We start from the raw sequence: 16,455 nt of genomic DNA on the forward strand, positions 1-16,455 counted from the left end.
AACTTTCCACACCATTAAGTGCTCCTGTCCAATTTTGTTGTCTCCAATGCTTTGAGTCTTGGTTTATGAGCAAAATCAGGACACAGCTCATTGTCCTTTGTTCAAAACAGCACTTTTCATGCTGGTATCATGCTGCTCTTCTGTTTTTATATTCTCTATTATCCCAACTTCCATACATCTCCTTTGTTGCTACATGTCACCTTCATGCAAGTAAAAAAAGCTCCAGTGGCCAGTTTTGGTAGCTCACCCATAATGTGTATGATCCCCGGCGGCTCCCTGGGAAGGTCAGCATGCTCTGATCCGAGAGAGTAGCGGTTGTGAGGCCACTGCTGCTCCTGGACTGGGGCCACTCAAAGCCAGCTTCCACTTGCTCAGGCTTGTTTTTCTGCTTTCTTATGATCTGCAGCAAGTCAAAAAGGAAACAAGAGCAGGTTCATTGTAAATCATTACTGCTGGAGCCACATCAATCTGGCTTGGAGCTGAATCATCAAGATGTGAAACTGAAACCTTACAGTTGTCTTTGGTTTTAATCTAGCTCCTGAAGGATTGATTTTGACAACTTACATACATTGTTAATATTATCTGAATCCACTGAACTTAAAAGTAAATTATTAAAATATATACTGATAATATTATGTGCTACTAATTTTCAGTTTGCATTGAAAATATATTACATATTATTCCTGAAATATGAAACTAATCATTCTCCTAACCATGTATAGTGGAGCTATGAGTCCTTCCATATTCTCCTACAAAGGAGATCCATGCTTAGTTGATTATTATTATGACATTGCATTTCTATACCCCTTGGATCCAAACTCTCTGGGTGGTTCACAACATTTAAGTTCACCCATCCAGATTTCAAACAGGCCTGATCCTGCTTAGCTTCAGCACTTCAGGCTATACAGAAGCTCACATGGAAGGTGATCATATTGAAACATAGAAAGAAGGTGAAAACATTTGTTTTTCATGATATGTAATTAAGTATTCAGTAAAACAGGTGGTGGAGGCATTTTATAGAAGTAGCCAAAGCATGTAATGAAGAGAAGGTAAGTAATACCACTGAGGCCAAATCCATATTATTAATCGATTTTGCACATCTCTACTCTAGCAGGCAAACAAAATGCTAATCAAGGCATGGCAAACATTGTGCCCATGTATTCACTCATTTAAAAAACCCAATGTTTTCACATGTTTGGTGAGAGACATATTCCACCCCTGAATGTTACATCTCTCTAATCCCAAGTGCACACATTGTTTTACAGCTATGAGCTCTTACTGCAATGCAGCACTGAATTCATGTACATTGTTGAACTGCTAGGAAGAATCAAAAGACAGGAAACTACATGCTGAACCCTGTCTTGGGGAAAAGAGGTATCCAAAAGCAGTGAAGAATCAGGTTGCCCTGATGTAAATAACAAGAAGGGGCAAGACTCATTACTAGCAGAGTGTGGTTAATTCTGAACAACAAAACATAACCAAGTAAGTTACACCACATTATCCAAATAAGAAAATCAAGCTCACAAACAAACAATGCCACATACTCCCTATTTCGGAGTGGTATGGAGTCCAAAGTCATCCTTAGGGCTTAAGGAGCTCTAAAGCTTTAACATTCCTAGAGAATTATTCATATTCTGACCTTTGTGGCTTATTACAGTGGAAGCAAAGATAATTTATAATGAGGTCATAGAACTAGCCATGCATAATTGGTCAGAATGTGAACTGAGAGCTGGATATTCCCTGCCTCACCTACGTATGAACTCAAGTGTGCAGCCTATGGGAAGCCCCTGGCTCTGCTCCTCAGACTGGGATTAAGAATTCTGATGTACCTTCAAGAGGATGTTGCAAGGCTTAAAGAGACAACGAATGTGACATTTACAAAAATGCCAATCATAACTAACATGTTTCTATCCATTATCATTCCTACTAGCAGAGTTCACCTAATAGAGAAGTTAGAGGCAGTGCAGCATAAGGCCACAAGGTTGGTGGCCAGTTTGCAGGGGATGCCATATGAGGCAAGACTGAGGGAACTGGGTCTCTTCAGCCTGGAGAAGAGGAGACTCAGAGGGGATCTGTTGGTGACATACAGGTATGTGAGGGGATGTCACACGGAGGTGGGAAGAGACCTGTTCTCCCCTGCGGAGGAAGGCAGACATGCTCCAAAGGAGCAAAGCTCAGGGAACCAAGGTTCCATTTAGATGCCAGGAACACTTCCTGACTGTTAGGACCCCAAGGGTACGGAATGGACTTCCACAGGAGGTGGCTGAGGCCTCATCGGTGAGGGTGTTCAAAGATAGGCTGGACATGCACATGGTGGCCATGTTGTGAGTGGAGCTGGCTGGAGCCAGGGGTCAGACTAGATGGCCCGGGAGACCCCTTCTGACTCGCTCTGTTTCTATGTTTCTAAGTTCTTGAGACATACCTTCTGGACAATAGTAGTAGCAAGTTCTTCTATCAGTTCTTCCTTATGGTCTCGTAAGTAAACAGCTTCATTCTGTTTGTCCTATACAAAAGGCATGCATAGATACAGATTCATTGGCTTACTTGTAACTACTTAGAAATGCAGCATGAAAATGTGTAGAATGTCTCAACGGTCAGTCCATGAAAAGAAACTCAGCAAATGCCCTCAAAGCCAGGCCTATTAGCTCCAGTGATATCTGTGCACGTGGCTTGGAGGACTAGTTTTAACTTAATAGTCACAATAAAGGCTATTGGGAAGGTGGAAGACACAATAAAGGTTCGTACTCTGATGGATTTCCCAGAAGTATCTAGCCAGCCATCCTCAGAAAGAGGATGCTCTATTAGATCAATCTTTGGTCTCATCTATCAGGCTACTGTTCCAACTTGTCTAAAAGTCACAAACAATCCACCAAGAGGAGAAGCATCTAAAGTGGCCATGCCATGTTTTGAACTCTGCTTCGCCTAGGTAGGCCAGGGTGAGTTTTTATGCTGGCAATGCGGGGAGGGGGTGGGGGATTCCAGGGCAGAACATGGCATATGCAACTTTATTTTTTGCAGTCAAAAAGGGATGCAGCTACAATGTATGAGGAACTAGACATTACAGTGCTTTAAAACACTGCAGTAAATTAACTTGTGACAGTAAATATCAGGATGTGCTCCTTCTTCACTGCTAATTAAACAGGAGTTATTTCTAAAAAGGGGGAAGATATTTGCCAAAATAATGAATATTAATTAAAATATTTTCACCAAGCTGTCACTGTTCATCTCTGCCTTAGAAATAGCTTCTTCTATTGCTTCTTCTGCAACACGCAAAGCTACAGCAAGAGTGTCCATCATGCTGTGTCCTAGGCAAAGAACATAACAAAGGAGGTAAAATGTTTATCAAAAGGACGAGACCATTCAGTTGAAAGGGAACAGCACCCCTTGCTTTGCATTAAAGGAAAATCTTCCATCCACTATTTCACTTTCAAACATCAGTTTATGGAATATACACTGCATTACAATGCAAGCAGAAAGCCAGCATATTGAGGCATTCCCAACAGGTCTTACCCTACTATTTTTTTTCTTTCAATCCTTGAGGCAACTTTGCAAGGTAGATGAGGTAGAAGGAGTCCAAAGCCATTCAGTGTGCTTCACAACTATATGGGAATCTGAAACTGGTTCTCTCCAGCCACTATACACACCTATAGGCAGATTATTACTATGACGGTTTCATTGTATGTTTAGCTTTCTTTATGCATAGCTTACTTTGTATCTAAGTTGTTCTGGTTCTTTCTATCCACAAAAGAAAAATATGCATAAATATTAACTTATTCATCAATATGACTAAATAAGTGGTGTATCGGAAGAATCCTTACATCTATTTATTTGTTTATTTTTCAATTTATATCCTGCCTTTTTCCTACAAAAGGCTCAAGGCAGCTTACATCTCCTCAATCTTATCCCCACAACAACAACCCTGTGAGGTAGGTTGGGCTGAGAGTCTGTGACTGGCCCAAAGTCACCCAACTGGCTCCATGGCTGAGCAAGAACTAGAACGCAGATCGTCTGAGTCCCAGTCCCATGCTCTTAACCACTACACCACACTGGCTCTCAGTCTCCTTACATTTAGGAGACTTTTGGAATTTACCACACACAATTTAGGTATTTTTATGTCATTAACTGACTACCTTCCTTGCATGTAAAAAACACTGCCAAGAAATGGGCCATTAGTGAACATCTTATAGTTAGGTAGAGATGAAGCAGAATTTTGTTTGATCCACATTTTTAAGTAAATCAACCTAATTCACACTTTCTGGATTAATATCCAGATGGTGACACACTTATCCTTTAGATTACACTCTTTACCAAATACTACACTGCAGCTTTTGGCTCAAAGGTTCCAAATACAAATGTGTATGTTAGGGAAGTTTGTGTACAAAATGCACGTTAGGAAGAATTGCACATGAACATGAACGCAAACTTCTAATCTGGATTTATGAATTTGCAAAGACATAGGATAGAACAAAGTTATGGTTTAATTAATTTATTTTTATTTATTTTAAGATATTTATATGCTGTCCTGTCACGAAAGCCTCAAGACGGCTTACATAAATAAATGTTTAATGCTTGAGAAACTTACATTGGTCTGGGTTCAGATTTGGTATGCACAACTGGAATGGTGGAAGGGGACTCCTTCACCTCCTTCCCCCATGGATACCCCTCAGTCACCTGTAAATTCTGTATAGTGAGTTATGGGACCTTGCTGCACTGTGGTGCGGAACAGGTCAGAGGATTCCCCCAATCTATCCATGATCAGAGCCCTTCTGTTCACATAAGGTAGACCATAAATTTAACCCAACAGAGTGATCCATCCATCCTTACACTAAGTTGCAATAAAGAGTGTGTGATTGTGATATGATCATGTCTCCACTGAACCTCCCAAAAGATTTGGTTGAAAGACTACTGAAGTGATAGCAAACAATGCCCAAAATAACCATCAAAAAAATTTAACAGGGCTGCCTACTCCTGCAATGGACATTGCTTACTTAGTATAGGGTAGGGTAGTATTGGGGAAAATAATCCATTTGTATCCAGTTTTAAAAACTGCTCCATGTGTTAACTGAAAACAAATCTTGTCATGAGTGAATAGAAGGGCTTATTTATTTCTTTTTTATTTTAGGGAGAAAAGTAACATGGAAAAGAAACAAAAACATACCAAGGGACCTTACACAAAAATTACATAAAGCACTGAGTGCCGGAAATTACAGAAAAAGTTAGTAATAATTATTACTGTTATCAATTTTATAACTCCACTTCTGACAATGCTAGGTTGTTACAAAAAAAGTTTAACATGGATATCAAATAAATAATAATTTGCTTGATAACATATCCACATACCCACCAGTAATTAGTAATTGATTTTTCCCTTTCCCCCTCAAATAAAACAATATTTAAAAAAAAATAGAAGAGCCTGTTTAGAAGCCCATCTTAAAACTCTTGGGCACTAATGGCATTTAAAGAAGGTCCATCTACTCTCCAGCATATTTCATTCGGAATTCAAATGTGCTTAATAACAATTTAGTTACAGTAAAAGCAACAACAAACAAATGCTTCAAACGGAATTACCTTCTGTCTGTCTGTAGAAAGTAGAGTCGCTGCCACAAATGCTTCCTTCATTTTCTATTGTTCCTTCGCAGAAGCTTCCTGCTTCTGCCAAAAAAGAATATAATTGTCAGCATTATTACCCTACAATGTCATTTCTAATATCAGGATAAGAGCTCTTCTTAGAATGTAGCAGCAATTTTAAATGCACTGCTTACAGACAAGGTGGCAAAGGAATATTGTTAACTCAAAAATGTTTATCTGGAAATTCCGGTAAGAACCTATATTTTCATCTTTAAAAAAGACCCTTTCAAAAGAGAAATCTCTCACTTGGTGTGTTAATCCCAGAATTCAGACAATGTTTGCTGAAATAAGAGAGAGAACATGGAGTTAAGAAGTAGCAATTGCACATAGAACTCAAGTGCATAGAACTTGCTTTGAATGTGACACTTTATACTTGGAATAGATCATGGATTTTAAAAGCGATATTAAAGTCACACCGGGAAGCGGAAAAACACAGAGAAGTTAGCAATGACAGCAATGACAAAAGAAGAACTGTTTGTTTAAAGCTGTAATGACAATCACAAATCTGGGTTTCATCAGCATGGTTTAAAATGTTCACTTTCTGCCATGGTCACTGTAACAGAGTTGCTACCCATGTGCCTTTACGGGAAAAGGGGAAAGGTACCCTGTGCAGGGGTAGCCTTGTTCCGTTCCAAGCTCATTCTTTCTGTTCCTCCGCTTTCAGCAATGGCAGCTAAAATGTGTCTCCTGTCATTATTTACTTCCCACTTTGCAGCCAGTAATATAGAGGTATATTTTGAGGTGGCAATTCCCATCAGGATGCTCCCCCATAGCTACACCCCAGGAAGATCCTCAAAATGTAGGCAGCAGCATTGACCCTGTATCAACAATCCCTTTTTAGCCTTTTTCATCTGCACTAGAAGCAAGTCAAATGGACCATTTGAGCCCAAGCCACCCCCAAATACTTTACATTGAGATATTGTTGCTGGGAAAATCCATTCCTCTCACTTCAGGTAAGCTCACAGAGAACAGGGAATTGTGAGGGATGTTTGTCTGTGTGTGGCAGATGACATCTCTGATGCAATTAGCTGAAAAGTGCATCTATGCACTTTTTGGTTCTGCTACCCCACTACTTAAAGCCCTTTAACCAAACCATTCTTGCAAGTAACAACTTGACCAAGGAGTGGCTACAGACCCTGAACTCACTGGAGAAGACCCTGATGCTGGGAACAATTGATGGCAAAAGGAGAAGGGGGCGGCAGAGGATGAGGTGGCTAGATGGAGTCACTGGGGCAGTTGGCGTGAGCTTAAGTGGACTCCGGGGGACGGTGGAGGACAGGAAGGCCTGGAGGAATGTTGTGCATGGTGTCGTGATGGGCTGGGCATGACTTTGCAATTAACAAAAGTATTTTATGTTTATTGTATGTTTAAAATATATGACAGGGATGGGAAACCTGTGGTCTGCAGAGCCTCTCCAGCTGGCTGCAAGCCTCCCTTTCCCACCTGACCCTTTCCACTGGGAGGATTTTTCTGAAATGAATTGTAGTCTGGGATGTGTGTGTGTGAGAGAGAACCATGTAGAAGTCACAAGTGAGAAGGGTGAACCCATATCTGATATGAGCTCCATGGAAGAATGCATCTGGGAAATGTTATGCAGACATCAAACCTACATGGATTTTTTCAGAATGAATTGTGAACAGGATACTAAAGAGAAGATTCAGGAAGCTCATGAGGTTCTGATGATGGAGGAGAGACTGCATCACATCAAAGGTGTGATGTGGAATCCCAGAGTTTAGCTGTTTCTGAAGTACTCTGACCAGAAGAGAGCACTCATCCAGCAGCACACAGGTCTTCCATGTTTTTGGTCTTTTGAGTTTCCTCTTCTGCTCATTGTTCTCCCATCAGAGATTCCATTAGGGCAGAACGGCTTAGTGTGGTTACCCTCTGGAGCTCCCCAGCAATGACAACAAGGTTTAACCTGGGATACTTTCCCCAATCTGATGCCTTCCAGATGTGTTGCACTGTGCTACCGTTGGCTACACTAGCTGGAAATGATGATGGTCCACTATGGTTCAATATATCTATAGAACAACAGGTTGAGAAGGCTGGATGAGGAAGTACAGGCAGTCCCCAAGTTACAATGCCTGGGGAATGAACAACCTGTACTTACGAGCAAACTGCCGTAAAGCCTATTAAATGAAAAATACTATTGGAGAAAATCACCATAGAAAGTAAAAGGGGAGAGAAAGAAGGCATTTATCTATGAACACAGACTTTATTAGCCCTGGAGCTCTCTTGGCTCTCCTTGCACCCGGCTGGGTTACATGAAGACTATATAAAGGGAGATAACCAACAGATCCTTCTTGCTAAGCCTGGGAGTGAGCACTGGTTGTACTAATAAATAAGGTGGACTACACATTTCTTTCTGTTCTCTGCTACTTGGAGTTATTTGCAGGCAAGGTTGTCTCTGGGCAACATTTTATTGCCAGGCTTTGATTTGAAACTTGTTACTGCTTGATTCCTAATAGTTTGGCAGGCTGATTTTTTCATAGAAATGTTGTGTTTGTGTTGTTCTTTTAACTGCCACAATATTTCCCATATCTACAGAGCCATTCACCCAGTAGAATATTCACTAAAACAATAAACAGATGGAAGGAACATCCTTACTGCTGACCCAAAAGTTTCCAATTTCCAACAAAGTAATTTCAGATGGAAAAATCTGCTGTGAGAATCAAAACTGTTAAAGAACTTTGATTTCATTTGTTTCAGCCTGAATGTAGACAATGGCTTCTTGTCCCACTACAGGTACTAATCAACTTAGCAAAACTGGAATAATTGTGTTATCATCTGTTATTGCTATTATGACCTATCCCACAATCTCTTTGCTTATTTAAAGTTTTATGCAGAATTGTTAGTGTGTCATTTTTGCATTCCATTGCCATGTGAACAATCTGCTCCCCCCATATATCCATGCAGCTACCCAAACTTTTGTGCATCTAGTGTATTCTGTTCCACACACAAACACACACACATAAAAGCTATAGCAAATGTTTTAGTCACAAGAGTTGTCCCCCCGCCCCCCCCCCATACCTAGTATGTCAGAACAAGCTCCAGCTTCCAAACGATGTTTTCTGTATAAATTCTTCAGGACTTTAGCACTTCCAAAACGCTTGAAGCGACTTTTCACATTATTGTAATACCATTCTAAGGACTGAGCCCTTAAAAGTCTGGAAAAAAGATAAAATGCAGAAAATTTAGAATGAATAAGTCATACTGCAATCCTAACTGTATTTCCTCTCTGTTTTGCAAAGGTTTTTTGGGGTAATTAGATCATATACAATTCATTTATCCCTCTAAAGCTGCCCTAAATTATTTTATGGAACTGTTTCCCTTCAAGGGCTGTTTTTCACTTGAGTATTTGTGCTCCTGTACATTTATGCAATTACATGATACAGGCAGCTTGGTCACACATGAAGGGCTCATCCACCAAGTTGGATTTCCACTGCAGGTATTTTAATTCTATACTGCCCATAAGCCAATATTGCAGATCTGTAGTGCAGGCAAGTTCTTAGACCCTTCTTATGTGCATATCTATCTGTAGAAGCATTGATGTCTGGATAGGCAAACTGCTCCCAATGCTGATGAGAATTAGGAGGGTGTAAATGAGGATTTCCTTTACTTCTACAGGGAGTACCAAGAGGCAAAACTGCAAGTGATTTAAAACATACTGCTTGAACTGGGACTATTGTGAGTAGACGCTGCAAAAAACCAGTGAAGAAACTGAGAAGCTCAAATGGGGAGAACCCCTTTGCTGTAGTGTTGGAGTTGCAGAGATTTTCAAAATCCTTCTTAATTTCTTCACAATAGTGAAGGAATTACTTGGACTTGGGGAGAAAGTGCATCAGTTTTACTCCTGCTCTTTGCAGCTTTTGCAAAGTCTAATCCCTACATTAATAGGACCATATTTCTCAACAGCATCTGCCACTGAGAGAATGGTGTATGTGGGGAGGGGGAGGGGGGAGACAGAGTCACACATGGCTTCTTCTGGAAACAGAAGGGAATGGAAAATTTTTATATTCTGTTTTTGTTGGGAATGGAAGAGGCAGCTATTCTTGGCATGCTTTCCAGAGTCCAGGTTTTCCGACTCTTCAGATGAGGACTGAAGTAACTGGGGACAGGGAATGTGGGAACTGAAATGGTGGAGGATGGTGAGCTTATCTCAAGGCTGCCATTTGCAGGTGTTCAGGAAAACCATGGGAACAGACAGGGCTTGGAAGTGAAGGGAGGGGACAAGGAAGAGGAGGAAGACCAGCCCGTGTCCAGTCCTGTCCCTGATCTCATGACACAGTGTCAGGTTAGGAGGGCCATCCAATTAGAAGACCTGCACGGATCTAGGAGACTAGACCTTCTCCAGAGGGGCTCACCCAGAGCAGTGCAGCCCAGGGTTATTGAAAAGGATTGTTTTTGGAAGCGGTTTCTAGTTTGGGTTCAACAAATCACTTTGCTCATGTACAGAGACTCATCTTTCAGTGGCATTATTTTGTTAGCTGTGAACTGGAAATATTGCAAAGGGACTGTCTGTTGCTTGAAACGAATAAGGGGAAATCCAGCTCCCGACAACTTTAGAATATGGAGGTGCAAGTTTCTTTCTGCTTCTCTTACATGCCATGGCATGTATCAGCTTATTGGTGGCACAGAGAATACTCACAGCACCTTTAAAATGGCAGAAAACATTATTTTTCACAAAGACGATTTTCTATAGAGACAAGAACGAAATGGCCTGCAGGAATGTTGCATTGGCACCAGTGGCTCTCTTGTCCTTCCCCTTTGGTACAGAGATCATTGGCTGTTGGGTGGCATAGAAATATGAAATATTATAGAGATGATGATGATGATGTACTCTAATGGGTAATGCTGCCTACTTCTGTGAATAGCAAAGTGACTTTAATACTGTAAGAAGTGTTATCAGAACACACCATTTTACATACATTATAGCCACTTGCATGGAAAAAGAGCCTGTGTTACCAAACTATTGAACAGAATAAAATCAAATATTCAGAATTATGGTAGATAAGGAGGTGGAAACAGGCAGATAAGTCTTGCATATAATAAGCCAGCCAGGCAATTTCTAAGGGAAACACATTTCACTGTATATCCTTAGGTCAGATATTAAAAACTCTTCTTGTTCCTCGAATACATCCACTTACATTAGGATAAAGTTAGAACAAAATATTGCCTCGGAGCCAATACAGAAGTTACCATTGCCAAATGACTAGCAGATATGACTTCCTTTCATTTTTACTCTGGAGTAAGTGCAGGAGGTACTGTATTATCTGGCTCAGACCTCCTCACCCCTGTAATCTATAAGTAAATTTTTTTTAAAGGACATAGTTGCTAGTCCCAAAGTAATGAAAGTCCCAGGCAGAGAACTCAAAATAGATGGAGAGCAGCAGATCAATTAAAAAGAAACTGGAAAGGTTGTCTTTTTCCTTTCCTCCCACTTATCTCCGTAGGCATGTTTGCATTTTCTCTGGAAGCTTCCCCACATCACCACCTGGCTGCTGCATTCCCCTGCATCTCTGGCTCTGGCAGGCCCTAGTGTGCGGGCAGCCACAGCGCATTTTTCCTCCATGGCTGCTGCTCATCTCCAGCCCTGGCCAGATGCTGTAACAACTGGCAGCCTCTTCAGAGAGAGACAGACCGACCGGGAAGTGTCGGCAGGGTTGGCAGCAATGGTGGATGTGAATGAGCAAACCAGCCAGCCCATCAGCTGCCTGCTCACTCTGCCTCTGCTCCTCCGTGCTGCTTATTTACCATTTAGTATCTCTTTTCTTCTGTTTCCTCTGTTTCTCCTCCAATGAGTGGAAATTATTTGGAAATTCACTTTGGAAATTGACCAGAAACATAGCAATCTGACTCTTCAGCTTAATATTAATTTCTACCATGAACGCTAAATCTAGTGAGTGTCTGTTCTTGCATCCTTTCCCTAACATGCAATCTTCTAAAGCTTTTTGGCCTCTTAGCATTTTGCTAAGGCACACTGTTCCTCCTGAATCTTCCTGTGCAGGAAGGATTTGGAGGGGAAGAGTAGTTATCCTCACACAAGATGCCACAAGGAAGGGCCCATTCAAGAGAGAAATAAGGACAGTGCCTGCTTACTTCAGAATCCTTTAATGGACCTGCATTGTAAAGCCCTGGCGTACTACAAATACAAAACTTTCCATTTGCAAATATCTATATGGAAACACTTTGTTTCTCTTACCTATATTGCAGTGTATGCTAATTCATTTCATAAGATAAAAATTCTCATTTAAAGAACATTAGTCACACTCATTTTAAAAAGAAAGAAGTGGCTGCAGCTTTCTCTTTTTCACCATGCTACAAAAACATCCATGTTAAGTGTTCACAGTCCTAAATCCCAAGGCCATAGATTCTGTTACATAAAGTAATTATTCAGTCAAATCCTATTACCAAGGTTTTTTTTTCTTTTAAACACACACATGCACACACACCAAACAATATTGTGACTGAGCATCAGGATTATGTATAATATGATGAGTCAGTCCTTATTCAAATACTGAAAAAATTGACTGAGCCTTAGAAGATTGAATTTAATGATTGAATTAACCCTTTGTAAAAGCGGTAGCGGTACTAACCAGAAAAAGTGCAAAAGCAAAACAAAAAATCTCCAAGTCTTATGACATGCCTGAAAAGAGTGCTTGAGACCAACAGGATATAGCATTGAAAGAGACAGAAAGGAAAATAGTAGGAAGAGACTTACTTTTGCTTCCACACAAATCCTTTACCCTGGATTGTCATCCTTTACTTGTTAACCTTTTATGGAACATCCAAACAGTATCACTGTTTACCCACTGCATTCAGAGCTTTACTAGGCTGCATTCCCTTCCCATCCTCCATAGACCTGGGGTGTGTGTATTTGTGTTTTAAAGTCAATTGCAGAGCCTTCCTGTTCAGAGCTAGCAAGTGCTATTGAGGCTTTTGAAGAGTTTTGCACCTTTAATTAAACACTTCCTATTTGCAGCCTCAGTCAGCTTTCTTTCTCTCCGCTGAGCCCATCTGAGAGATGTACAGCACAATCCTATAAATTATTCAGTTTTAAGCCCAATAGAGTTCAATGAGCATTTCTATTTCAATAGACTCTTTGTGAATTGTCCTATGTCAACTTGTTTTCCCATGGAAGGGAGGCTGTTTATAATTTTCTCTCATTCTTAAAAATACACTACCTTTCCTCATGACAACACGCCTGACAGGTAAGTTGGGATGAAAGATAGTGCCTTGCCTAAGTCCTCCAGTGAACTTTGTGAATATATGAGAGCTTGAACCCAAATCTCTCTGGCCTAAGTGCAAATAAGTATACAAGACAATTGCCCAGACTAAATTTCATCCTGTAGGTATCTTTATGTATTTGATATGTAGAAGTGATATGTGAATTCCTTGCAACTTACCTTGACTGAATTTTTCTTAAGGCGTTGTATACCTTTCATATGTTTGTATACTTCATTTGTACAATACAAATTATGCTATGACAATGAACTACATTGCATATTTATGGTCACATTAAAAGCACTGGATAAATGTTACAGAGCTACTTGGGATCCCAAATATTAAAAGTTTGGCAATTACAAATTAACCATTTATCCTTCCAGTAGGATCAAGAAACACAAAACAAGTAAAAAACTTGCAAAGTCTGCCATATTTCATCCTGTTTCAGCTACATAGTAAGAATTCTCAGAGCTAATACTGATAGTCCGAAAGTAAGTTTAAGTTTTGATGAGTGAACTGCATAGCAGGCAGAAAGTAGATCCGGGATATTGGTACATTTCTGACTGATTTGTAATAGATTGGCAAGGATTTTTCACACCTGTTGTTTAGCATTAGCAGCAACAAAATGACTTCCCTCTTCCGTATATAGCTAAAATAAAGGAAATGTGGGAAAGATTTTTGCTTGGAAATTCTAAACTTTTGGCTGTTTTGATACTGAAAACAAATTCCTGAGCTCAGAATTATTTAATTCTAACTGTATTCTTTTGCACCAGGTTCTGGCTGGCAGATTTCAGGGACTAAAGTTCATGCTTAGAAAAGGAGAGAGTATTTCTCAAAAGCCTGAAATCTCCCAACCTCTGTGTTAAGTTACAACTGGCTACTGAAAAATACTCTGAGATCTGCCTGCACGAACAAGGGGACATATTTAAACAATTTATATATTTTGCTTCTATGTGGCTTAATAGACAAAGCTCTCTAGGAAGTTCACCAACAACGTTCATAATTCTTCAACATTGTATGACAATTTAAAGGAATGGGAATATAGCTATACAATGACATCTTGAAAGGAACAACAGAACAACCTAATTTTTAAAATCTGCCACCTGTTGAACCTCTGCTGGGTGGGATGGAACGGGTGTCAAATTCATCCATTTAGCCCCATTTGCATTTTTAAATAATGGCTGGTGACAGGAAACCCCTGGGAAAAAAGCAAACCAAAGAAGTGGTACAGTTTAAATTTATCACATATAATGTAATTCTTGCTAAAACTGCCTCTTAAACTCGACCTTACTTTAATCCTTCTCCTTTAAGATGCAATGTTCATGTCGTAATTAGGTCTCTAAAGACTACTATATTAAAAAACAGCTGTGGTAAGGAAATCAAAGCAACCATTTAAGAATACAGTTCCAGTCCAATGACTAGGAACCGTATCTTTTGGATTTTAATTTCAATATCTGCATAAAAATGTAATGAACTTTATTATTCTTGCTGGATGAAGCTCCAGGATCTGAATGCAGGAGGATAATCTTAGAAAAAAAATTGAAAATAAGAACGCACCCGGCTTATACGGAATTGATCCACTGGCACATCTGGCCCTCTATCCTTTGTTGTGGGATCTCTTTACTTATCAAGGATTGAACCCAGGACCACCTACATGCAGAAGCGGGTGTCCTACCTCCACAAAACTACAGTCCCTTCCCTCTAATGCAATTTTATTTTACTGCAAGTTTCTCTTCCAGGGGCATGGCTACCCTCAAACAGCTCGTCTTAAAACAAAAGGCAGACCTCAACTTTATATTTTCACATTAGCAGAAGTGCTCCAAATGTGTTGCTATAAAACAATGAAGATCATTTGAAACAATGACATAAGAAGAAAATAAAGAAGAGAGGGTAACTTCAGGTACTTAGCTTAAAAAAACAAAAATGAAGAAGCACATTTTTCTATTCTTATTTCCTTTTATTAAGCATATAATATAGGGATTTGAAAGGATTTACTGGGAGTCCCATTGGCTTCATCATATACCTTGTGCTGTTCATCTTTAAAGAAGACTCTGGAAGAGCTAACATCTCTCAGAAGTAGGGGAAGACACGAACCCTTTACCACCTCTAACCCTTTACCACCTCTCTGTGACCCACTTGTCTCCCAGCCTGCTTGTGTTATCATAAATGGATTTGGTAAAAGGGGAGGAGAGGGAGTTTGACCAACAGAGAACAGGGATAGGTCAGTCCAATCTTAGCCAAGTCATTTGTGTTGCCCTCACCAGCACACCCTATAGACTCCTATGCCAAAGCATGTCTGAAACCATTCGCCAGATTTGTAGGAATTACTCCAAGTTAATGTTCTGTTTTGGTCCATAGCTTATACTGCAGGGTAACATCATCACAGGGACGTGATTGCATGATTAATTTATTCTGATTTCTTCATATATTCAGAGAGTTAATCAGGTAGATGTGATTACACGGAATGAGGAACCAAGGAACCAGACGAAGAAGCCCGGCTGTTTCTGACCAAAGCCATTCCTAGCCCAGGTTTCTGTTACTACAGTGAAAAACCAGATTCCTCTGAGAAGCCCATGACAGGACATGAATAAAACAGCAACCTCCTGCTCATGTTCTCCAGCAAGTGGTTTGGCAGCTGGATGGACAAGGCACCTAGGCCAGTAATGGTTAAAGCAGAACCTCCCCCTGACCCCACCAAGCCCTGCCCATCTTTCCTACTCTTGCCTTCTAAAAGCAACACCCAACACAGCACACTGCCCTCTGGCCCTTACTCCGACCAAGGCCAGGGGAAGAGTCTTGGATACTGTTCTGCAAAAGTGCTTGCAGTGCTTTCAAACTACTGGCAACCAAGCCAGCATGCTCCTCTTACTGAAGAGCAGGGAAACTGGTAGCTGCAATGTGTGGTTTAGTGAGACAGGCTAGCAAAAGATTTTGGACCCCCTGAACCTGCCTTTTAACAACTACAACACTGCTTGAACTCTGAATCAGAACCAGCAGCAAGTTCCAAGCAACATAAAAACACATACACTTGGTGTAGGTTGGACATTTCATACACATACCTAGACTTAAGAAACTCTCACTGCTCACAAATGTTTTAAGAAACAGCAAGGCAAGACACATATCCAAATTTAAAAAGTTGTTTATTGATTTGTATATTGCATGTTGGAATTACCATTTTTCTAGGTGAAAAGGCAAGGGAAGCACAGTAACACAAAACATTTACTTCCACAGTCCAATATTGCTTTTACACTAGGATCCTTTAGTATTGTGCTGGTTTTTCCAAAGAATCTGTAGGCAGAATTAACATGATGGTGTCAAATGACTCTTACACCATACTACAGCATCTAGGCACAGCTTCCTGTTCCCATGGTCAAGATTCTTCTATAATAGTTACTCAGAGGTCCCATGAGCAAAGGTCTCCTGCAACATTAATTAACAGCTTCTTTCTGCCTTGCATTATTTTCTGTTTGGTATAGCAGCAGCATTGTTGATGAATAGTTTTCCAATTGTACCCTCACTGCTTAATTCTTGTTCTTTTATTTGGAACTGTTACTTCATTTTGCAATTTAAAAATAATGCCCACCTTTCATGAAAGGGGCAGGA

The 16,455-nt window shown here is 40.3% G+C and overlaps 1 protein-coding gene across 1 annotated transcript in view; it reads right to left on the minus strand.

Annotated features, from left to right (window-relative positions):
* Window positions 1-16,455, minus strand: part of LOC123016510 (myosin VIIA and Rab interacting protein) — a 172,476-nt gene that overhangs the window by 46,127 nt on the left and 109,894 nt on the right. The window contains exons 4-8 of the mRNA XM_044416979.1: window positions 8,659-8,795; window positions 5,569-5,652; window positions 3,208-3,305; window positions 2,423-2,503; window positions 248-400 (exon numbers count right to left, since the gene is read on the minus strand). Of these exons, the coding sequence (XP_044272914.1) occupies window positions 248-400; window positions 2,423-2,503; window positions 3,208-3,305; window positions 5,569-5,652; window positions 8,659-8,795 (553 nt within the window). The remainder of the gene's footprint in view (window positions 1-247; window positions 401-2,422; window positions 2,504-3,207; window positions 3,306-5,568; window positions 5,653-8,658; window positions 8,796-16,455) is intronic.

This window comes from Varanus komodoensis, unplaced genomic scaffold, assembly GCF_004798865.1.
Source record: "Varanus komodoensis strain SLA01 unplaced genomic scaffold, ASM479886v1 scaffold10, whole genome shotgun sequence".
NCBI lineage: Eukaryota > Metazoa > Chordata > Lepidosauria > Squamata > Varanidae > Varanus > Varanus komodoensis.